This window comes from Myotis yumanensis, unplaced genomic scaffold (assembly GCF_028538775.1).
Source record: "Myotis yumanensis isolate MYYU_CA2020_CCGP unplaced genomic scaffold, mMyoYum1.0.hap1 SCAF_4, whole genome shotgun sequence".
Lineage (NCBI taxonomy): Eukaryota > Metazoa > Chordata > Mammalia > Chiroptera > Vespertilionidae > Myotis > Myotis yumanensis.
This window is the reverse complement of record NW_027223755.1, coordinates 106,821,307-106,839,978: the sequence shown is the minus strand read 5'-3', so window position 1 is coordinate 106,839,978 and position 18,672 is coordinate 106,821,307. Positions and strand designations below refer to the sequence as shown.

The 18,672-nt window shown below is 50.4% G+C and overlaps 1 protein-coding gene and 1 non-coding gene across 2 annotated transcripts; both read right to left on the bottom strand.

Moving 5' to 3' along the window:
* Nucleotides 1-1,132: 1,132 nt before the first annotated feature.
* LOC139009614 (U6 spliceosomal RNA) lies at nt 1,133-1,235 on the bottom strand. Its single transcript, XR_011471347.1, has one exon. It is a non-coding gene; the product is annotated as a U6 spliceosomal RNA (small nuclear RNA).
* A 4,474-nt stretch (nt 1,236-5,709) lies between these two features.
* On the bottom strand, nt 5,710-10,979 carry STX4 (syntaxin 4). The gene is made up of 11 exons (XM_070413606.1): nt 10,853-10,979; nt 10,566-10,667; nt 10,355-10,454; nt 10,163-10,237; nt 9,572-9,642; nt 8,018-8,126; nt 7,869-7,945; nt 7,496-7,633; nt 6,220-6,330; nt 6,053-6,151; nt 5,710-5,957 (listed from the first exon to the last, which is right to left on the bottom strand). The coding sequence occupies exons 1-10, from the start codon at nt 10,880-10,882 to the stop codon at nt 6,071-6,073; spliced, it is 894 nt and encodes a 297-aa protein (XP_070269707.1). The 5' UTR covers nt 10,883-10,979; the 3' UTR covers nt 5,710-5,957; nt 6,053-6,070.
* Between the last annotated feature and the right edge of the window lie 7,693 nt (nt 10,980-18,672).

Sequence of the window (18,672 nt, the reverse complement as noted above, 5' to 3'; positions counted from 1 at the left end):
CAGAGGCATGTACCTTGATTGCGGGCACATCTCCGGTAGGGAGTGTGCAGGAGGCAGCTGATCGATGTTTCTCTCTCACCGATGTTTCTAACTCTCTATTTCTCTCCCTTCCTCTCTGTAAAAAATCAATAAAATATATTTAAAAAAAAGAAAAGAAATAGTTCTCTCTGCTCCCCCACCCAACGTATGAAGTGAAGCAGGGACAGAAGAATAGCAGTAAACATCCCCATTCAGAAAGAAAAATGGGCGACACACGCAGTCCATAGTAATTCTAAAATCTTACTGGGCAGAGGTGCCCCTCCTTTCCCTGGAAATGGACTGCTTCCTGGAACTGGTCCTCTAGTTCATTCTTCTCCATGTGGTAGGTTTTGCCCTTAGAGTGGCCCATCCTTTTCTGCTTGGCCACGTTTGAGAAGATATTGGAGGCTATGCCTTTCTGAGGTCGCACAGCATTCTTGGTCTCTTTTTTTAAAATATATTTTATTGATTTTTTACGGAGAGGAAGGGAGAAGGATAGAGAGTTAGAAACATCAATGAGAGAGAAACATAGATGAGCTGCCTCCTTGCACACCCCCTACTGGGGATGTGCCTGCAACAAAGGTACATGCCCTTGACCGGAATCGAACCTGGGACCTTACAGTTTGCAGTCCGACGCTCTATCCACTGAGCCAAACCGGTTAGAGCCTTGGTCTCCTTCTTGCTCCTAGAAATTTGGGAGCACTCAAGGTCAAATGTAGTCTTGAACACGCATGGTCATATTTCTCCCCACTGAGGCATTTTATTTGAATGTATGTATCACATCCCTAGAAGAAGAATCCCAGGATTTTCCCTCCTGTGCGTGTTCATCGGGCTTCATGGCCCGTGATGACGGCTGAGGTTGTCAGTAAAGTGAAACCAAACTGACGGGACAGGAGCAGGTTGTTCGGCCATTTTTCTAGACTTTGAGTTGCGCATCAAACCTGGGGCTGATTACTCCACACTTCTCTAACCTGCCTGTGAGGTTCACAATTTTCCCAGCTCTGTGGTCATCAATAATTTCAAGTTCACCAAAGTCACCAGACGATGACTTTGGAGCACAGCCTAATAAGAACCAGAAGTTTGCCTTTCTTTTCAGCACTGTTGATACTCTGTTGTTGTTTTTTAACATTTCACAAATTTGCGTGTCATCCTTGCACAGAGGACATGCTAACCTTCTCTGTATTGGTTTTTTTTTTAAATATGGTTCTTTTAAAACTTTTTAAAAATATATATTTTTATTTTTTACAGAGAGGAAGGGAGAGGGATAGAGAGTTAGAAACATTGACAAAAGAGAAACATCGACCAGCTGCCTCCTGCACGTCCCCCACTGGGGATGTGCCTGCAACCAGGTACATGCCCTTGACCGGAATCAAACCTGGGACCCTTGAGTCCACAGGCCGACGCTCTATCCACTGAGCCAAACCGGTCAGGACAAACTGTGTCTGTATTGTTATAATTTTAGTATATGTGCTGCCGAAGCAAGCACAATACCTTTTTTTTTTTTTTTTTTTTTAATTTAAGAAACAGACATGTACTTTCTTGCAGTTCTGGAGGCTAGAGGTCCAAGACCAAGGTGTCCTCAATATGTCTTTTTTTGGTTTGCAGACGGTTGCCCTCATGGCCTCTTCATGTGTCTGTCCCTGTTGGTGTGCACCTCTGGTTTCTCTTCATGTGTCCAAGTTTTCTCTTCTTAGACGGGAGCAGTCAGAGTGGATTGAGCACGATACCCTTGAGAACATCAGCCAGGACACTCACACGCACCATTATGGTGGCTTGAGAGGTGATGGAAAGAGCCACTCCTGGTCTTTTAAAATCCAAGCTAATGGCTTTCTTAGAAGGTAGAAGGCTTACCTGTTTGATTCCTGCCAACTCAATGGGCCAACAGCTAAACTTACATTTCTTTTCAGACATTCCTCCTTTTATTTATTATTATCATTTAAAAATCTTTTATTGATTTCAGAGAGGAAAGGTGAGGAAGAGAAACATCAATGATGAGAATCATCGATGGGCTGCCCCCTGCACGGCCCCTAATGGGGATTGAGCCTGCAACCCATCCTTCACCAGGAATGGTGACCTCCTGGTTCATGGGTCGATGATCCGTCACTGAGCCACACTGGCCAGCTGATTCGGAGGTTTTCATAAAGGGCACGAGAGCCATACACTTGATATGGCCCTTGTCACAAAGATTAGTTTTTTGTTTTTTAATATATTTTATTGATTTTTTACAGAGAGGAAGGGAGAGAGATAGAGTCAGAAACATCGATGAGAGAGAAACACCGATCAGCTGCCTCCTGCACATCTCCCACCGGGGATGTGCCCGCAACCCAGGTACATGCCCTTGACCGGAATCAAACCCGGGACCCTTCAGTCCGCAGGCCGACGCTCTATCCACTGAGCCAAACCAGTTTCGGCACAAAGATTAGTTTTTAATCAAACTTTGTGGCTTAAGAGTCTTGTCAGTTTTATCTTTCACTGGTTCAAATGTGGATCATTTGCCTGGAGTTTCTATATTCTCTTCCATTTCTCCTTAAAAACTGGCCAATTATTTTCTGAGCCAACTCTTTATTATAGTAACTTATCAACTGCACCCAATAGCAACTAACGCATGCTACTAATAGTCTCTTTCCCAAAGTTTTTGCCTAAGGCCCCAAGCTCATTTGGATAGAATTTATATTCTTACTTATTTCCAGCTTATAGTTTAACCAAATGCTTCATCACTGCATAACACCCACCATCATCTTTCCAACTTCCAATGATAGTTTCCTCACCAGCCACTGTCCAGCTCCAAGATCAGTCACAGAATTCAGGTTTATTTTTTATTGTAGCAGCTCCCCACTTCTGGGCACTAGTTCTGTAACAGGTGGTTTAGACTCATTATGATGCGGTAACAACCAATCTCCAAGTATCAGTGGCTCACAGCAAAACAAGTTTACTTCTCATTTACATGACATGTCATTTTACAGGTGGGCTACAGCACATCTTCATGGTATCTTAATTCTGAGTTCCAGGCTGAAGAAGTATTGATCTGGCAATTGCCAGCCTCATGGCAGAGGGAAAAGAAAAGGGAAGCTACTGGACTACTCGTTGGTGCTTAAAGCTTCTATTTACATTCCTACTCACATCCCATTGGCCAAACCAAATCAGAGAGCCAAGCCTGTTGTAAGTGGGGCATGAATGTAAAGTTCCGTAGGGAGGGGCCCCACGGGAATGACAGTATGTATGTGGAATAATGCACTCGACCACGGGGTTGTACAGACATGTCAGTCACTGAGTCCATCTACTCCTTCTTATACACTCTGCTATGGCATCTTGTATCATGTAACCTCACATATATCTTGGTCAAGGATGAAATCTTGACTGAAGATAGACAAATTACAGGCAGGCCAATGTAGCCTGACCTGGACCATCAGGTTCCTTTGCTTAGGCATTGAACCATAAAACACTGAATGAACGAGGCAGCTAGTAGAGAGATGCAGCTGAAAGCTCGCGATGCAAGATGGATTTGGAGGAACCACAACTAACCGAGACCCTGATTTCTGAAACTTGGGCTGACAGCAGCCACGCCTGGATTTCAGTGCACACCTGCCCTTAGCGCCTCACTCAGGTCAGCATCCCACAGGGACGAGGAATGCACAAGGGCCTGTGAAACCTCCAGTGCGCGTGCCCTTTGTCTGCTAGGTCTGCTCAGACTTGCTGCTTCCTGTTCAAAACCTTCCAGGGCCCCCGAGCCCACAGGAGAAGTTCAAACTAATGAGCCTGGCATCCAAGCCCTCAACCTAACCATCTAGCCACCTCTTCCAGGAGGTTCTAGACAGCTTCCTGAGTGAGGCAGGTAAGCAGCCTTTTAGGGGTGGCGCTGTCCAGCATGGCCAGACAGAAGTCAGGTAGCACACACGGACACCCGGCTGCACAGATGTGGCATAATCTCTGCATCGGCCTGGCAGTCTCTAGCAGATCCCGGGAGATGTCACAGGCGGTGCTGTTTTATTCTGAAGGCAGAAAGGTGAGGGAGTAGAAGATGAACAGGACAGGATTCTGCTGAAGATCCAAGCTGCCGGGAAGAGATGGAGAATCAGGGAAGCCCAGAGGCCCTGTGTCCAAGTCGGTCTTCTGCTGGGACAGAATCTGGCGTCCGGCAGCTTCTCCACGGGGCAGACGTCAAACTGATTGCACACCGCTGAGAATGAGCCCTTTCCGTAGGTGTCATCTGCACAGGGGGTGCACCATCTCCAGCAAGACGTGGGCGCGGGTCCCCTCCCAGACGTGTGCAGGTGCAAGTTCAGCAGCTCGGGAGCGGAACCCAGCCTGGCCTTCTCCCGTGAGTCCCCTTCCCTGCGTCTCTCACAAGCTCATGATCTTCTTTCTGCCTCTTTTGCGGGTTTGATCATGCCCCTTGCGCTCTGTGAACCAATCACTTTTGGGTGGGACAGTGGACTTACTCTGAGGCCCCACCTATATCAACATTTTCCATCTAAAAATGCTGTTTAACACTGGGGTGCTCAGTCCGCCAGGACGACCTACAGACCAATCCCAGTGCTTCTCGGGAACAGCATTTAGGGCCACTCGCCAACGTTTTCCAGTCGCAGCCACTACCTCAACCACGCTGCATACACTCAGGGCCAAGTATACACACTCCCCCCAGCACAGGCTCACCGCCGCTCCAGGGCCACCCCAAGGCGCCCCAGGATGCCCAGCCACGGATGGAGGCAGCGAAACCAGGGGCTGTGTATCTGGGGTCCAATCCCACCCTCTGGCCCCTCCCCCAGTCCAGGTCAAAGAGGCCTGGGACCACACCAAGGACATCACATGGAGCCCTTCCACCACGGGGTCACCACAGCATCCACATGTGTGCCCCCACTCGGTGGCAGGAGCAAGAGATACTGCGGCTGGACAGGTTGGGCAGCCAAGAGCAGCAGCAGCCTGTGGATCAAAAGTGGGAGGGACAGGTGGCCAGAACCCACCTGGAGATCTCGGATGGGTCAGGTGCTGCCTCAGCCCTAAAGCCAGGTGTGTGGAGGCAGGTGCCACTCCCAGCTCCAGAAACGAGGCACCTGCACTTGAAACGCTTCAAAGTTTAGAGTTGGGGCCTGGAGCTCAAGCACCTCATAAAAATCAGGCTCCTGGCCTCCTCTGCCTGCTCTAGCCACATACCCCTTAGAAATAGCGTGTGCTGATCCGGAGTCGCTGGCTCTGCAGCTGAACTCTTATGTAAAAGGCAAGGCTTTTTGCTGGGCACAGGGTCTGGCCTGTGGGACACTGCCTGGCAACCTCTCCCTTAACTGGCTCCTCATTTAACGCCACTCAAATGGCAAATCTGAGTCTGGCCCTTCCCTTTCCACTGTATCCAAAGAAACAGCCTGTTACTCACAATGGCCCACTGATGACCCCTCCCCATCCACACACATCTCACCTGCGTCCCAGCCTGGTCTGGCCCACCGCTCAGGGTGAGGGACCCACAGTGGCCTTTCCCCAGCGACCGTACTGAGCCAGAAGTGGGTGTCAGGCCTCCCGGCCCCACGTGTTCCTGTGGGAGGTGAAAGGCCGGCCTGCTGGAGTCACGGTGCCTGGAACAGCCTGGCTGAAGCCTGCCGAGGCCTGGCCGGCAGCACGGCCAGGAGGTGGGAAGGCCGGACACTTGGAGGCCCTGGGCCAGCCCTTCCAGGAACACACATGCACAGGGGAGTCTCAACCTTCTTTTTGTGTGTTTTAATTTCTTACAAAACCATGTGTCCCACCCAAACAGGACAGTGCAGGCCCTCCGCCAGCCACTGTGGCCCCAGGGGGAGGCCCCCATGAACAGGTGGCCGCCAACCCCCGGAGAGCCATCTGCCCCTCTGCACAGGCCGGTGTGAGGAAGGGGGTCCGGCGGCAGGGTCTGTGCTGCCCCTGCCCCAGCTGCTGGCAGAGAAGGCACGCCCTGGGTCCCGGGCTCTGAGCGCCTGCAAGGGAAGGAGGGAGAAGCGGGTCTGAGGGGAGGAGGAGGGGCTGGGGCCCGGGACGGGGCAGGCCGGTGGGCAGGCCCACAATATCTCACCGAGAATGCACGATGCTATTAGGTCGTGACCGAGACGGCAATGACGACTACCAGAATGAGGACAAAGATGGACACACAGATGGCGATCAACACTTTCTTCTGTGGGGGAGGAAGGAGTCAGGGAAACTCACCCCGGGGAGCGGGGGGGCCATCCCGAGGAGGCTCACCTTCCGGGCCTTCCTCTGGCTCTCCAGGGCCCTCTTGACATGTTCCTGCCCACGTTCCACGTAGTCTGCTGAGCTCAGGATGTTCTTCTCAATCCGGTTGATCATCTCCCCCTGTTCGGAGGAGGTGGCAGCTCAGGCAGGTGGGGACAAGTGGGGTAGGAGGACCCAGTAGCTCACTCTGCCCACCCCAGCCCCAAACCACCAAAGGACATTCCTGGCAGAAAACACTGCACTAAGGAAGACACGGAGGCGGGGCCACATCTGCCACAGTTCACCCTCCTGAGGTGGCTTCCAGGCCCCTTCCATCACGTGGTGCCTTCTGCTCTGCTCCCTTGACCCACACAACCCTGACTCGCAGCGGGGTCTTGGGGCCAAGAGCCTTAAATAGTTCATCGCTTTTCACAGAGCATGAACTTTAGTCCCCTCAAAAAACTTATGGTTTTGCCCGTTCTAGGTCCGTGGTCGGCAAACCGCGGCTCGCGAGCCACATGCGGCTCTTTGGCCCCTTGAGTGTGGCTCTTCCACAAAATACCACGTGCGGGCGCCCACATAACAGTGCGTTTGAAACTTCGTGGCCCATGTGCAGAAGTTGGTATTTTGTGGAAGAGCCACACTCAAGGGGCCAAAGAGCCGCATGTGGCTCTCGAGCCGCGGTTTGCCGACCACTGTTCTAGGTCCATCTCCCAACAGCTGTGCCACCCTTCCTATCCCTGCCTCCTCATGCATCACCGGCCTCCAGGTCCCGCACTCCCGAATGAAACCCCTTCCCGTGACTCCCAGCGATGGAAGGGTGTTGGCTGCAGCACCAGCGGGTCAGCTCCCCCAGGACAAGGCTGGAAGCTCACCTCACCCCAACAACCAGGGCCACAGCAGAAATAACACTTCCCACCCCAACCCTGTACAGATTTTCAGAGACAGGCCCTCTGGGGGGAAACTTTGACTCCAGCTCTTAGAGGTAGAAGGGTGTATTCTATTGGTGGAGGAGCCAGGGTTGGGGCCGTACCTGGGGTGGGGTCAGGTGGCCGGGGTGGGGAATGTTATATATAGAAAAGTGGTCATCTGGGTAGCTGTAGAGGTGGTTGCAGCTCTGGGGCCCAGCTAAGGACGGAAGTCAGGGCCAGCCTTGAGGGCATGGCCCAGAAGGGAGGGGAACAAAAGCCTGGGGGAGAGAGGCTAAGAGTGGCTGTGGGCTGACAGTTTCGGCTGGAGATCTGACTGAACATGGTCTCACGTCTGGGGTGTGGGTCAAGCTCAGCCAGCTCCCTGGGCTGCCCACCTGCATCTCCACCTCAGTAGCCAGAAAAGTGAAGATCTCATGAAGTTCACGAATACTGCGTTCAAGCTGCTGGATCTCGCTGTGCCGGGCCGAGATCTCATTTAGGGCCTGCCGCGTCACCTGCGTGTCCTTCAGTATCTGGGGAGTGGACAGGAGTGGAGGAACAGGTAACAGGGAAGCCAGCAGCAGGTCAGCAGTTCGTGTTGAGGTTTACGGCAGCCCTTGGGTCTAGCACTGGGCCAGGGCCCTGCTGACCGACTCCCGGCATGCAAACCCATTCCCTCCTGGGCCTCAGCATCCCCTCAATCAAAAAGGACCAGAGCTTGGAGAGGACGGGAGGCCCATCAGAGGGAGGCTGGCTGTGGCCACTCACATTGGACACAAACACCTCGCTCTGCCCGCTGTCCAGCATCTGTTCTAGCTCCTCATCAGACACCATGCCAGCATTTGCTGTGAAGGAAAAGGCCAGGTTTAGAGCTTGGTCGGGCTAGCCCACCCTGTGGGCCAGGCTCCACAACTCACTGATCTTCAGCTGCCTCCGGATCCGCTCCACATTCTTCTCCCGGTACTCGGACTGCATGGAGTTGCACTTGTTGATGAGCTCCACGAATTGCTGGGACAGGACCCCATGCTGCAGACGGAGAACACAGGCTGTGCCTCCCTGCGAGGACCCTTGCCCAGTCTGGGCCTCAGGATCGCCACCGGGACAGCGAGCAAACAGCATGAGCTGGTGTAGGTGCTGCTGCTTTCCCAACCTGAAAGGCGCCCCCATTCCCTCAAAGTAAAAGCCGAAGTCCTTACCAGGGCCTACATGACCTGCCTCTCCCCCACTTCCCCTCTGACCTTACCTCCTTCCACTGTCTCTCCCTTATTTCCTCCAACCACAGTGGCTCCTTCCCCCTCCCTGAACAAAGCACGGCCCTACCTTGGGCCTTTGCGCTCACTGCTCCTTCAGCCTAGAACGCTCATGCCCCACGAAGGCCTTGAAGTCTTTGCTCCAGTGTTACTGTTGGAATGCAGTTTTCTCCACTTGATTGAAATTGCCACCTGCCTCTGCCAGCACTCCCAATCCGTCTCTTCCTGCACCTTTTCCTTAGTGTATAACCATGTTCTAAAACACCGTACTTCTTTATTATGGTGACTGTCTCTCCCCACTGGGATGTAAGCTCCAGGAGGATAGGGATCTTTGGACTGTCGTAGCCCAAACAGCTAGCACTCCATACATACTTGTCGAATGCTTGCTGGACACCAGCCTCACTGCTTACACTCGGGGTGTGTGCTGGTAAAGCCTGGCGTTCAGTCTGTTGCCCAGGTTTACAGGTCCAGCTGGGCCCTCAGCCTCTTACGCTGATGACCACAGGCTCCCCTTGCAATGCCCTCTCCCTTGTCCATTTCCCTGATCCTTAGTCCTTGGAGTACCTTCCTCAGAGACACACCTGCTCTCCTGGCTTCAGCACCCTTTCGAGATGCCCAAACCGCTCCACCTTCAGTCTCGGCCCTGCTGAGCTCTGGGCCCACTCACTCCAACTCTGACCTCCAAGAACTCCAAACCACTCCTCACTGGGCACCCAGAAGGGACCAATCAGATCACCTCAAATCTTCCTAAGATGTTGATTAAGTGACCTTCCCTCCAGGGAAGTTCCACTTCCTGACTTCTTGAATTCTGCCCACAGGGCAGAGGCTGTCCCCCCATCTGGGCAGGAAACCTCACCGTCATTTATCACTGCTCCTTTTTCTTCCTCGGACAAAGCCATTAGTGAACAAGTCCTACCTCAGTAATGTCTTCCTCACCTATTCAAGCTTAACTTCCCATCTTGGCTCCTAGAAAGCATGTCTCCCATAGCTGAGCCCAGGTCAGATCTGGGGACTCAGCAACTTCTCATTGAATGAAGAAAAAGGCAGGGTGTTATAATGGATTGGGAATTCTTGATGTTGGGTGAGTCCTTTCTCTCTCTGAGCCTCAGTTTCCCCATTTGGAAAATCATTAGGTTGGACTTGCTGATCTCCAAGTCGCTCCCCTCTTGCTTCTATAAAACACTTGCTGAAATGTTCTAGTGCTGGGAATAACAAACCCACCTGCGTTTTTCTCATTCTTGTGTTGACTGAATTATAATTCTCATCAGCTTCCTCCTTCTGGGGCTCAATGGCTGTGGGAAGACACAAGGGTATTGTGGGGGTGACAGGAGGGTGACCTGTGGCTTCTGAAAATTGTTTGGGGATCAGGACGCAGGGCCAGTGTCATACCCAAGCCACACTACAGAGAGATGCTTATCTCCATACGATTTGGGGGGGAAATATAATTTATCATTAAATGACTAATTCTAAGTCTCTGACAGGGGAAAGCATATTTTTTCTTTGCAATACGTACATCAGCTAATTCCCAGAAGGATGCAGAGGCCTCCTAACAAAACCCCAAATGCCTGCCCAAAGAATGCACACTGGGCGGCAAGAATTTTAGGAGTAAATGGTTTCATAGTAAATAAAAGAACCTGAGAGGCAGGCATGTGCTGTGGAAAGTGCTATGGGCTGGAACACGGAGACGGAGATTCTAGACTGCTGTGTGACCTGGATAGATCACTTGGCCTCTCTGGGCCACAAACTCCCCAGATGTGTCAGGAGCTGGGCAGGACCAGAGGGAAGGATCTGTCTCAGGTCCCAGAAGCTCACCCTTTAGCTGCCCGCGGATCTCCCTTCCCAGCTGTTTGATCTCTTCGCGCAGGTTCTGCAGGTCCTGCTTCATGCCTGAAAAAAGAAAGCAGTCCCTACCTCAACAAATCTCCTTGCCACCACCTGCATGGAACTACAATACCCAAAATGCCTCTGGTTGAGCATGCGTTCTGCACCCAGGTTTTCACTCACTATCCTCGGGAAGGGGCGTGGCCAGGATGGTAACCTGCTGTTTCTCCAACTCTCGGACTTTATTCTCCAGCTTGACAATGGTCTGCCGAATTGTCCGGACCTGGGGAGGGTGACCGAGAGGGCTGAAGGAGATGCGAAGGCCCTCCAGACCGCGCTGCTCCTCGGGTCCTCCAGCCCCTCGGGAATCCAGGCAGAGACCCCAGGCTCATACCTTCTGGAAGAACTCATCGTCCGGGCTCCCCAGCCGTGCCGTGCCCGGGTGAACCACCAGCGCGACCCGCTCCCTGTCCTCATCGTCCGAGCTGTCATCCCCCTGCCAGGACCGGGGTCATTGGCATCACTTCCTTGCTGTGGCTCTCCCCGCAGGACTCACGGGCTTCCGGGTCTTTCCTTCCTCGCCCTCAGCCACCCCTCCCTGCCCCGAAGACCAGGAATCCTGCATTCCGGCCAAACCCCACCCCGTCCTCCCGTCCCAACCCTGCTGCCCCGACTTCTCACCTGCCTCAGCTCTTGGGTCCTGTCCCGCATGGCGGCCCGAGCTCCCTCTCCCCGCACCTGAGCCCTGAGGGCCTCAAGATTCTAAGTTTGGAACTCCCGTACTGCCCTCACCCCCGACACTCCCCTCCGCCTTCACCCTGCGGGCCCCCAAACCCCCCACGAGCCGCCAGAGGCTCTGTCCCTGACACCATCCACAGTCAATGGGATGGTGCTGCCCACGGGGACCTCCAGGATTCCACAGGTTGGAATTCCCTTTTCTTTCCCCCCCTCCCGCTCCCGCAGCCTAGGCCCCACCCTCTTTTGGATGATTCGGGGCATGCGCACGGGGTTGCGTCTCCTTCCCGTGGGAGGGAGAAGCGAAGGTCGGAAGCTGCAGCGCCCCGACCGGAAGCAAAATTGCCAGGATGTGAGAGCCCACCCCCTTTACCGGAACTGTCTTCCCAAGGCAATCGTGTTGCCAAACGGGGTGGAAATGCCTCATTTGTACGTAATCTGAGAGGCCCTGCATCTCACATCACCCCACGGTGCACCCCCGCGTCACGTGACCGGTCGGGTCCCAGGCCACAGAACGTGACGTTTTGACTGTCACGTGCCCCGGCTTCTGTCAACCCCTTCTCTGAACACCCATGTCCCCACGACAGCTCGAGCTGCGCCCCTCCAGCTCCCACGAGGCGGGGAGGGGGCGCTAACTAACTCCAGAGACCTTTTGAAGCAGTAGGTCGGAGGACCCTTGATGAATTCGGCTCTATTTCTTTTGGTCCAGAGGCGTGGGCAGACTGAAGACTCAGAATTTGGAGCTGTCAGCATCATGGGACCTTGAAATTCAGAAAATAATAAGATCCAGCGTCAGAATTGCAGGATTTTGAAGGCAGAGAATCTGGGGGTGAGAAATGCCTCACCCAAGCAGAAATCTCTTCCACCCTCCCCCCCATCCCCCCCCCCCCACCCCCCGCATCGTCCTGGCGCAGCCTTTGACGACAGGTGGGCGGTTGGCGCCCTGCTTGGGCACTGCAGTCCCACCGCACTCACCACCTTATGAGCAGCCAGACCATTTCAGGTTAGCTCAGGCTGAGAAAAGTGTCTGTATTATACTGAGCAGTTTGCCTTGCACCTGGCTCTACCCTCCAGGACCGCCCCCCCCCCCCCCCCCGCCCCACCTCGCACCACCACCACCCACATACCAAAAATCTGCACATATTCCACATCATAGTTGACTGTGAGCTCTTTTTTTTTTTTAAACATTTTTTTTTAATATATTTTATTGATTTTTTACAGAGAGGAAGGGAGAGGGATAGAGAGCTAGAAACATCGATGAGAGAGAAACATCGATCAGCCGCCTCCTGCACATCTCCTACTGGGGATGTGCCCGCAACCCAGGCACATGCCCCTGACCGGAATCGAACCCGGGACCCCCCAGTCCGCAGGCTGACGCTCTATCCACTGAGCCAAACCGGTTTCGGCGACTGTGAGCTCTTGAAGTCAGGGCATGACTGACATTTTTTTTTTACCTGAGTTCCCAGCACCTGGTTCTGTACCTAACGGGCCCTCAGTAAATATCTGTGGACAGGATTTTAGCCGTTCATGTGTCTGAGGGTAAAGCTCATGTTCCTTGGTTTTCTCTATTAGGTTTCAGACCCTCACAGTGACACTTCTCTAACCCTGGCCCCTAGACGTTCATTCAATAGTTATTTATTGGGCACTTAATATGGGATAGACACTGTTCTAGGGGCAGGAGATACATCAGGGCCTAACAAATAAAAATACTTTGCACTTGTGGAACTTACTCAATAGGAGGAGTCCTATAGCCACTGATTGAGTCTCAGCAAGCCTGGAATGCATATCAAGTCTCCTGGACCTCACAGCTCTTTGCAGGGAGGTTCAAGCAGGAGAAAGAAAGGCCCCTCTCTAGTATGCCCTGGTAAGAAAATCTAGATTCCTATGACTGAGTTGCTGTGGCCTCTGCAAAGTCACTTGTCTCTGGGCCTTGATCTCCCATCTATATAAAGGGGATGGGGAGATCATCTTCATGGGTATTCCCTGCTGTGAAGTCCAATGATTATGAGTTTGGAAACTGTCAAATGCTGCTTTATCCTGGGGGTCAGGAATGAGGATGCTGCCACTCTGGTCAGCACACAGGGGAAATGAGAGGTTGGAGGGTTTCAGGAGGCCAAGCCTGTTCCGTGGGGTCCCTTGGAGATCATGAGGAAGATTTCTCTGCTCATGGGTCTTTCATGCCAACCTCTAGCTTCATGCCTCCCTGTTCTCTCCTTCTCCCTCTCCCTCTCCTTCGCACCGTGTCTGTCTCAGACTCTTTCTGTGTGGCACAGCGGAAGGAATTCTGGGCATCTGACTCCTAGTCCTGGGTGTGATCTTGAATAAGTCATTGCTCCTCTCTGCGACTCAAGTTCTCCATTGGACAACTTGGTCAGGTCAGTTCTGCCTCGCCTAAGGTAAAAGCTGAACAATATCAAGTGAGGTTAGGAAGGATGCGGAAGGGTCTGGGAACATGTTGAGTGTTCTGCCTCTTTGGGCTTTTACTGCTGTGAGTCTAGCACTCTCTCAGCCCTGCCTCTCTCTGCTTCTCAGCCTTTTTTGGTTTGTTTTGTTTATTTTTTCTTTATTGATTAAGGTATTACATATGTGTCCTTATCCCCACCAACACCCCTGCTTCTCAGCCTTTTAAATTTTTTAAAATTTTGAATCCTCACCCAAGGATATTTTTTTCCATCGATTTCTAGAGAGAATGGAAAGAAGGGAGGAGGGCAGGGAGCAAGAGACAAAGAAACATCGACATGAGAGAGACACATTGGTTGGCTGCCTTCCGTGGCTGGGAACCTGCAGCTGGGGTATGTTGCCCTTGACCGGGAATTGAACCCATGACCCTGCGGTCTGCAGGGCAATGCTCTAACCACTGAGAAAATCAGCTAAGGCTGCTCCTCAGCCCTTAGGTGACTTGCCTTTCTGGTCCTCAGCTGTGATTTGGAGTTGTTGCTGCCTTTGTTAAATTGCCCAGGATGATGATATTCACCATTTATTTGTGGTCTCTGGGTAGGATCAGGGAGCTTTGGGATGGTGACTTAAGGCCCCAGGAGGCTGGTTCAAAGGCATGAGGAGTGGTATGTGGAGGGATGGGGAGCAGGGGCCATCTAGAGAGAATGGCTCTGCGGATGGTCCTTTACTACTCAGGCCCTTTGAGTAGCCTAGAAGTGTATATAAGTATATTGGGTCTCGGATGTGTGGGTATTGGTGATGTATGCAAAATTTTTTTCATTCATATAAAGGTCAGGCCCTACCTGATCCTGAGGCTTGGTAACCTGCCCTGTCCCTTCCCCTTATAGGTCCATCCTACAAACACTGGAGCTAGCTGACCTGGCTTAGAACCCCAGCTCGTTCACCCTCTGTGTAATTCTATAAGGCAAGGTGCTTAACCTTTCTATGCCTCAGTTTACTCATTTGAAAAATGGGAACAATAATAGTACCAACTTCATAGGGCTGCTGTAAGGATTAAATAAAGTGATGTAAGTGAAGTGAATAGAACAGTGCCGGGTACTGTGCTATGTAAGTGTTTGCTGCTATTATATGATGGTATGATGATGATTGTTACTCTGAGGGTGTCAGCAGCCCAGGGTCTCCGCCAGGGATCCCACTCTGCTGCTTGTCCAGGGTCTCCCCGCCTTTCCATCTCCTGACCCCACTGTGTACCAGGTCCTAGGCTGGTGGCCTTGCTAACTCCTGCGAATCTCTCATGCCTCCACTCGGACCTGACACGCCATCTATTTGGCTTATTTATTTTATATATTGTTTGTCTGTACCCCTCCTCTCCACCTACCAGAATGTAAACTCCATGAGGACAGGATTTTCACCTGCATTATTCACTGCTGTGTCCCAAGCACCTACAACCATGCCTGGCACATAGTAGCTGATCAATAACTATTCATAAGTGAATGAGATGATCCCTTTTTAAATTTTTATTTATTGATTTGGGAGAGAGAGAGAAACATTGATTTGTTGTTCCATTTATTTATGCATTCACTGGTTGATTCTTGTATGTGCCCTGACTGGAGATTGAACCCACAACCTTGGCGTATCAGGATGATGCTCTACCCAACTAAGCTACTCAGCCAGAGCCAAATTGTTTCCTTTTAATATAAAATTTATATAGCATTTACTATGTACCAGGTACATAGTAAAGCCCTTCATAAATATTTACTTATTTAATCTCCATACTAATTCTCTGAGATAGACAGAAACTGAAACACAGAGAGATTAAGTAACTTGCCCAAAGTTCCCCACTAGTAAGTGAGAGAGCTCGGATTTGAACCGAGAGAGGAAGTTCCGGAGTCTATGCTCTTAACCGCTACACTAGGACCCAAGGGTAGAACTCATCAGAGATGGCTCCCGGGGCCCCATTCACCTTGGGGACTTGCTGCTACCTATTGAAGCCCTGCTCTGGATCGTGTGGGGGAGCAGGGGCCGGACTGCCTGTGAGTCTGAGCCTTCTTCCTTCCCACACCCTCTGTGGTGGGGCTGACAGCTGGGGAAGTTGTGGGTCCTTTTCTCTCTCATGTTAGCTGTGTCCCGGGAGACAAAGATACTCATGCATGCCTCAAGTTAAGGGGCCTCTGCTCACCCCACAAATGTCTGTGAGGCTGTTTTTGTGCCAAAGGCCACCGAGATGACGCCCCCACAGCTCTTTTCTGACGATGTGCTTTGGGCCTGACCTGGATCACTTCCTAGAGCTTCACTGAGAACCTCTCCTCTTCAAACTCTCCACCTATGCATACGGCTTTAATGACATCCGTATGCTAGCTCCCGAATCCACGTCTCCAGCTCAGACTTTTCTCTTGAGTTCCAGACCCTGGAATCTACTTGCCTCCTAGACATTCTAGAGGCCCCACAGGCATCTTAAACTCAACGTGTCCCAAACAGGATGCATCCACCACCACCCCACCGCACCCCCACCCAGAGAATTTCCTAAACCAGCTTCTGATTTTCCTGCTTCTTCTCTATATGGGTGAGATAAGGTCACCCATGCCATAACCTTAGTCTTAAACTTCACTCTAAAGGTGATGGATCAGCCTGGCCGGCATGGCTCAGTGGTGGAACATCAACCTATGAACCAGGAGGTCACGGTTTGATTCCTGGTCAGAGCACATGCCCGGATTGCAGACTTGATCCCCAGTGTGGGGCGTGCAGAAGGCAGCCGATCAATGATTCTTTCTCATCATTGATGTTTCTATCTCTCCCTCTTCCTTCCTCTCTGAAATCAATAAAAATATATTTTAAAAAAGTAAAGGTGATAGATTACACAGTTGTCAGGATAAACTTCAAAAAATTCTAGAAGAAAATATGGGCAAGATCCTTTATAACTCTCCGAGTGAGAAAGGCCTTTCCAACTGCCACTCAAAATTCAGAAGCTATAAATAACAGAGTAATGCATTTGTCTACATGAAAAAAGTCTGCATGGCGAAAACATCAAAGCAAGATCGAAAGACAAACAACAAACTGGAAAAATATGTGCAATTCCTATTATATACAAAGTATTAATATCCCTACTAGTTCAAGAGCTTCCACATATTGATAAGAAAGACCAATCGTTCAATAAAAAAATGTGAAAAACATCACAAAAAAGTGAATGGTAAGGATTTAAACACATATGCAGGTGTGCAACTTCATATGTAATAAGAGAAATGAAAAGTAAGACAATACTGAAGTAACATTTTTTATTTCATTAGCAAAAATCTGTATGTTTGATAAAACACTCTTTGGGTAAGACTGGCAGAAACAGTGACTTTTACCCATTGTTGGTAGAAATGCAAAGTGATACAACCCAGATAACATTTATCAAAATTCTGAATGCACATACACTTTGAAGCAGCAACCCCATTTTTGAATCTATCTGAAAGGTGTTCCTACGATATCAGTCAGCTGCTGCTTCATAAGACACCGTCTCAATACTCACTGGTGTCAAACAATGATTTATTTTTCCAGATCCTAGGGATGGCTGGGTGGTTTTCCTGCTGGTCTTACCTTCGATTACTCAAGTGGTGACAGGGGCAGGCACCTCCGCTGGAGCTGGATGGCCCATGATGGTCTCTCTCACACGCCCATGTCTGGGATCTTAGCTCTGGTGGCCAGGTGTGATGGGATGGTTGAGCCACCCTCTCCGTGTGCTATTTCATCCTGGGTTTCTTCATAGCACAGTGGCCTCAGGCTCCAAGAAGGTGAGAGTAGAAGCTGCAAGGTCTCTTGAGGCACTGCTCAGAAGTTACACATTACTTCTGCCATATCCTTTTTTTTTCTTAATTAAAATTTTAATCCATTGATTTGAGAGAGAGGAAGAGAGAGAGAGAGAGAGAGAGAGAGAGAGATTTGTTCTTCTACCCACCCATGCATTCATCAGTTGATTCTCATTAGTGCCCTGACCAGGGATCAAACTTGCAACATTGGCGTATCAGGAGGATGCCCTAACCAACTGAGCTTCCTGGCCAGGGCACTTCTGCCATATTCTGTTAGTCAAAGCAAGTCACAAGTCCACACCAGCTGCAAAGGGTGGACAAATAGAATTTTCATTCACATTATGAAAGGACATATATCAATGTTCTTCATTGAATATTATCTGCAATAGGTCAGAAACTTGTCCATCAGTAGGTATGCAGCTCTCAAAAAGGATGAGGGTGTTCATTATGTATAAATAGGAAAGAGCTTCAAAATATATTGTTAGCTAATATCAGGAACCAAGGTGTAGAGTGAGTGTATCATGCTACTGTTATATAATTAAAGTATATGTGTGTGTGTGTGTGTGTGTGTACTAGTATTTGCTTGTATTGTCAGAGAAATCCTGGAAAGTACATAAGAAACTAATAAAAGTGGTTGTCTATGGGTGTTTTGTGAGAACAAGGTGGCGAGTACAGTTGTTAGAGTAAGAATTTTCACTGTACAGTAATATTTAATATTATTTAGATTTTTAAAAAATACATTTTTATTTATTTCAGAGAGGAATGGAGAGGGAGAAAGAGATAGAAACATCAATGATGAGTGAGAATCATTGATTGGCTGCCTCCTGCATTCCCCCTACTGGGGATCGAGCCCGAAATCTGGGCATGTGCCCTTGACTGGAATTGAACCCGGGACCCTTCAGTCCGCAGGCCGACACTCTATCCTCTGAGCCAAACCAGCTAGGGCTTATTTAACTTTTTGAACCATGTTAAAGTATTGCCTATTTTATGTAATTAAATCAAGGAAAGAGTGGTACCTTTGAATAACTTCAAGCAAAGGAATATGTCTTAATCAGCTCAGGCTGCTATAACAAAATACCATAGGCTTGGAGGCCTAAACAACAAACATTTATTGCTCACAGTTTTGGAGGCTGAGAAGTCCAAGGTCAAGGTGCCTGCAGAGTCAGTTCTTGGTTAGGGCTTCTTCCTGGCTTGCAGGTGGCCGTCCTGTCAGGTGGCAGAGGGAAAAGGCTTGGTCTCTCTTCCTTTGCTTCTAAGGGCACTAATCCAATCAGGGCTCTACCCTATGTCCTCAACTAACCCTAATCACCTCCCAAAGCCCTACCTCCTGATACCATTACTTTGGGGGTTAGGGCTTTGACATATGCATTCGGGGTAGGGGATGGTGGACATTCAGCCCATCACAGAATGCTATGATCAGACTTTCATTTTGTAACGATCTCTCTGTGGCCGCGTACAGGGCCACCACTGATGGCTGAGCCCATGTGCACTACACAAGACAGACACACGAGGGGCACCAAGTGCACTGTAGACATCATATATTTGAATATTTATTGCAACAGTTACCTGACAGAGGGAGGC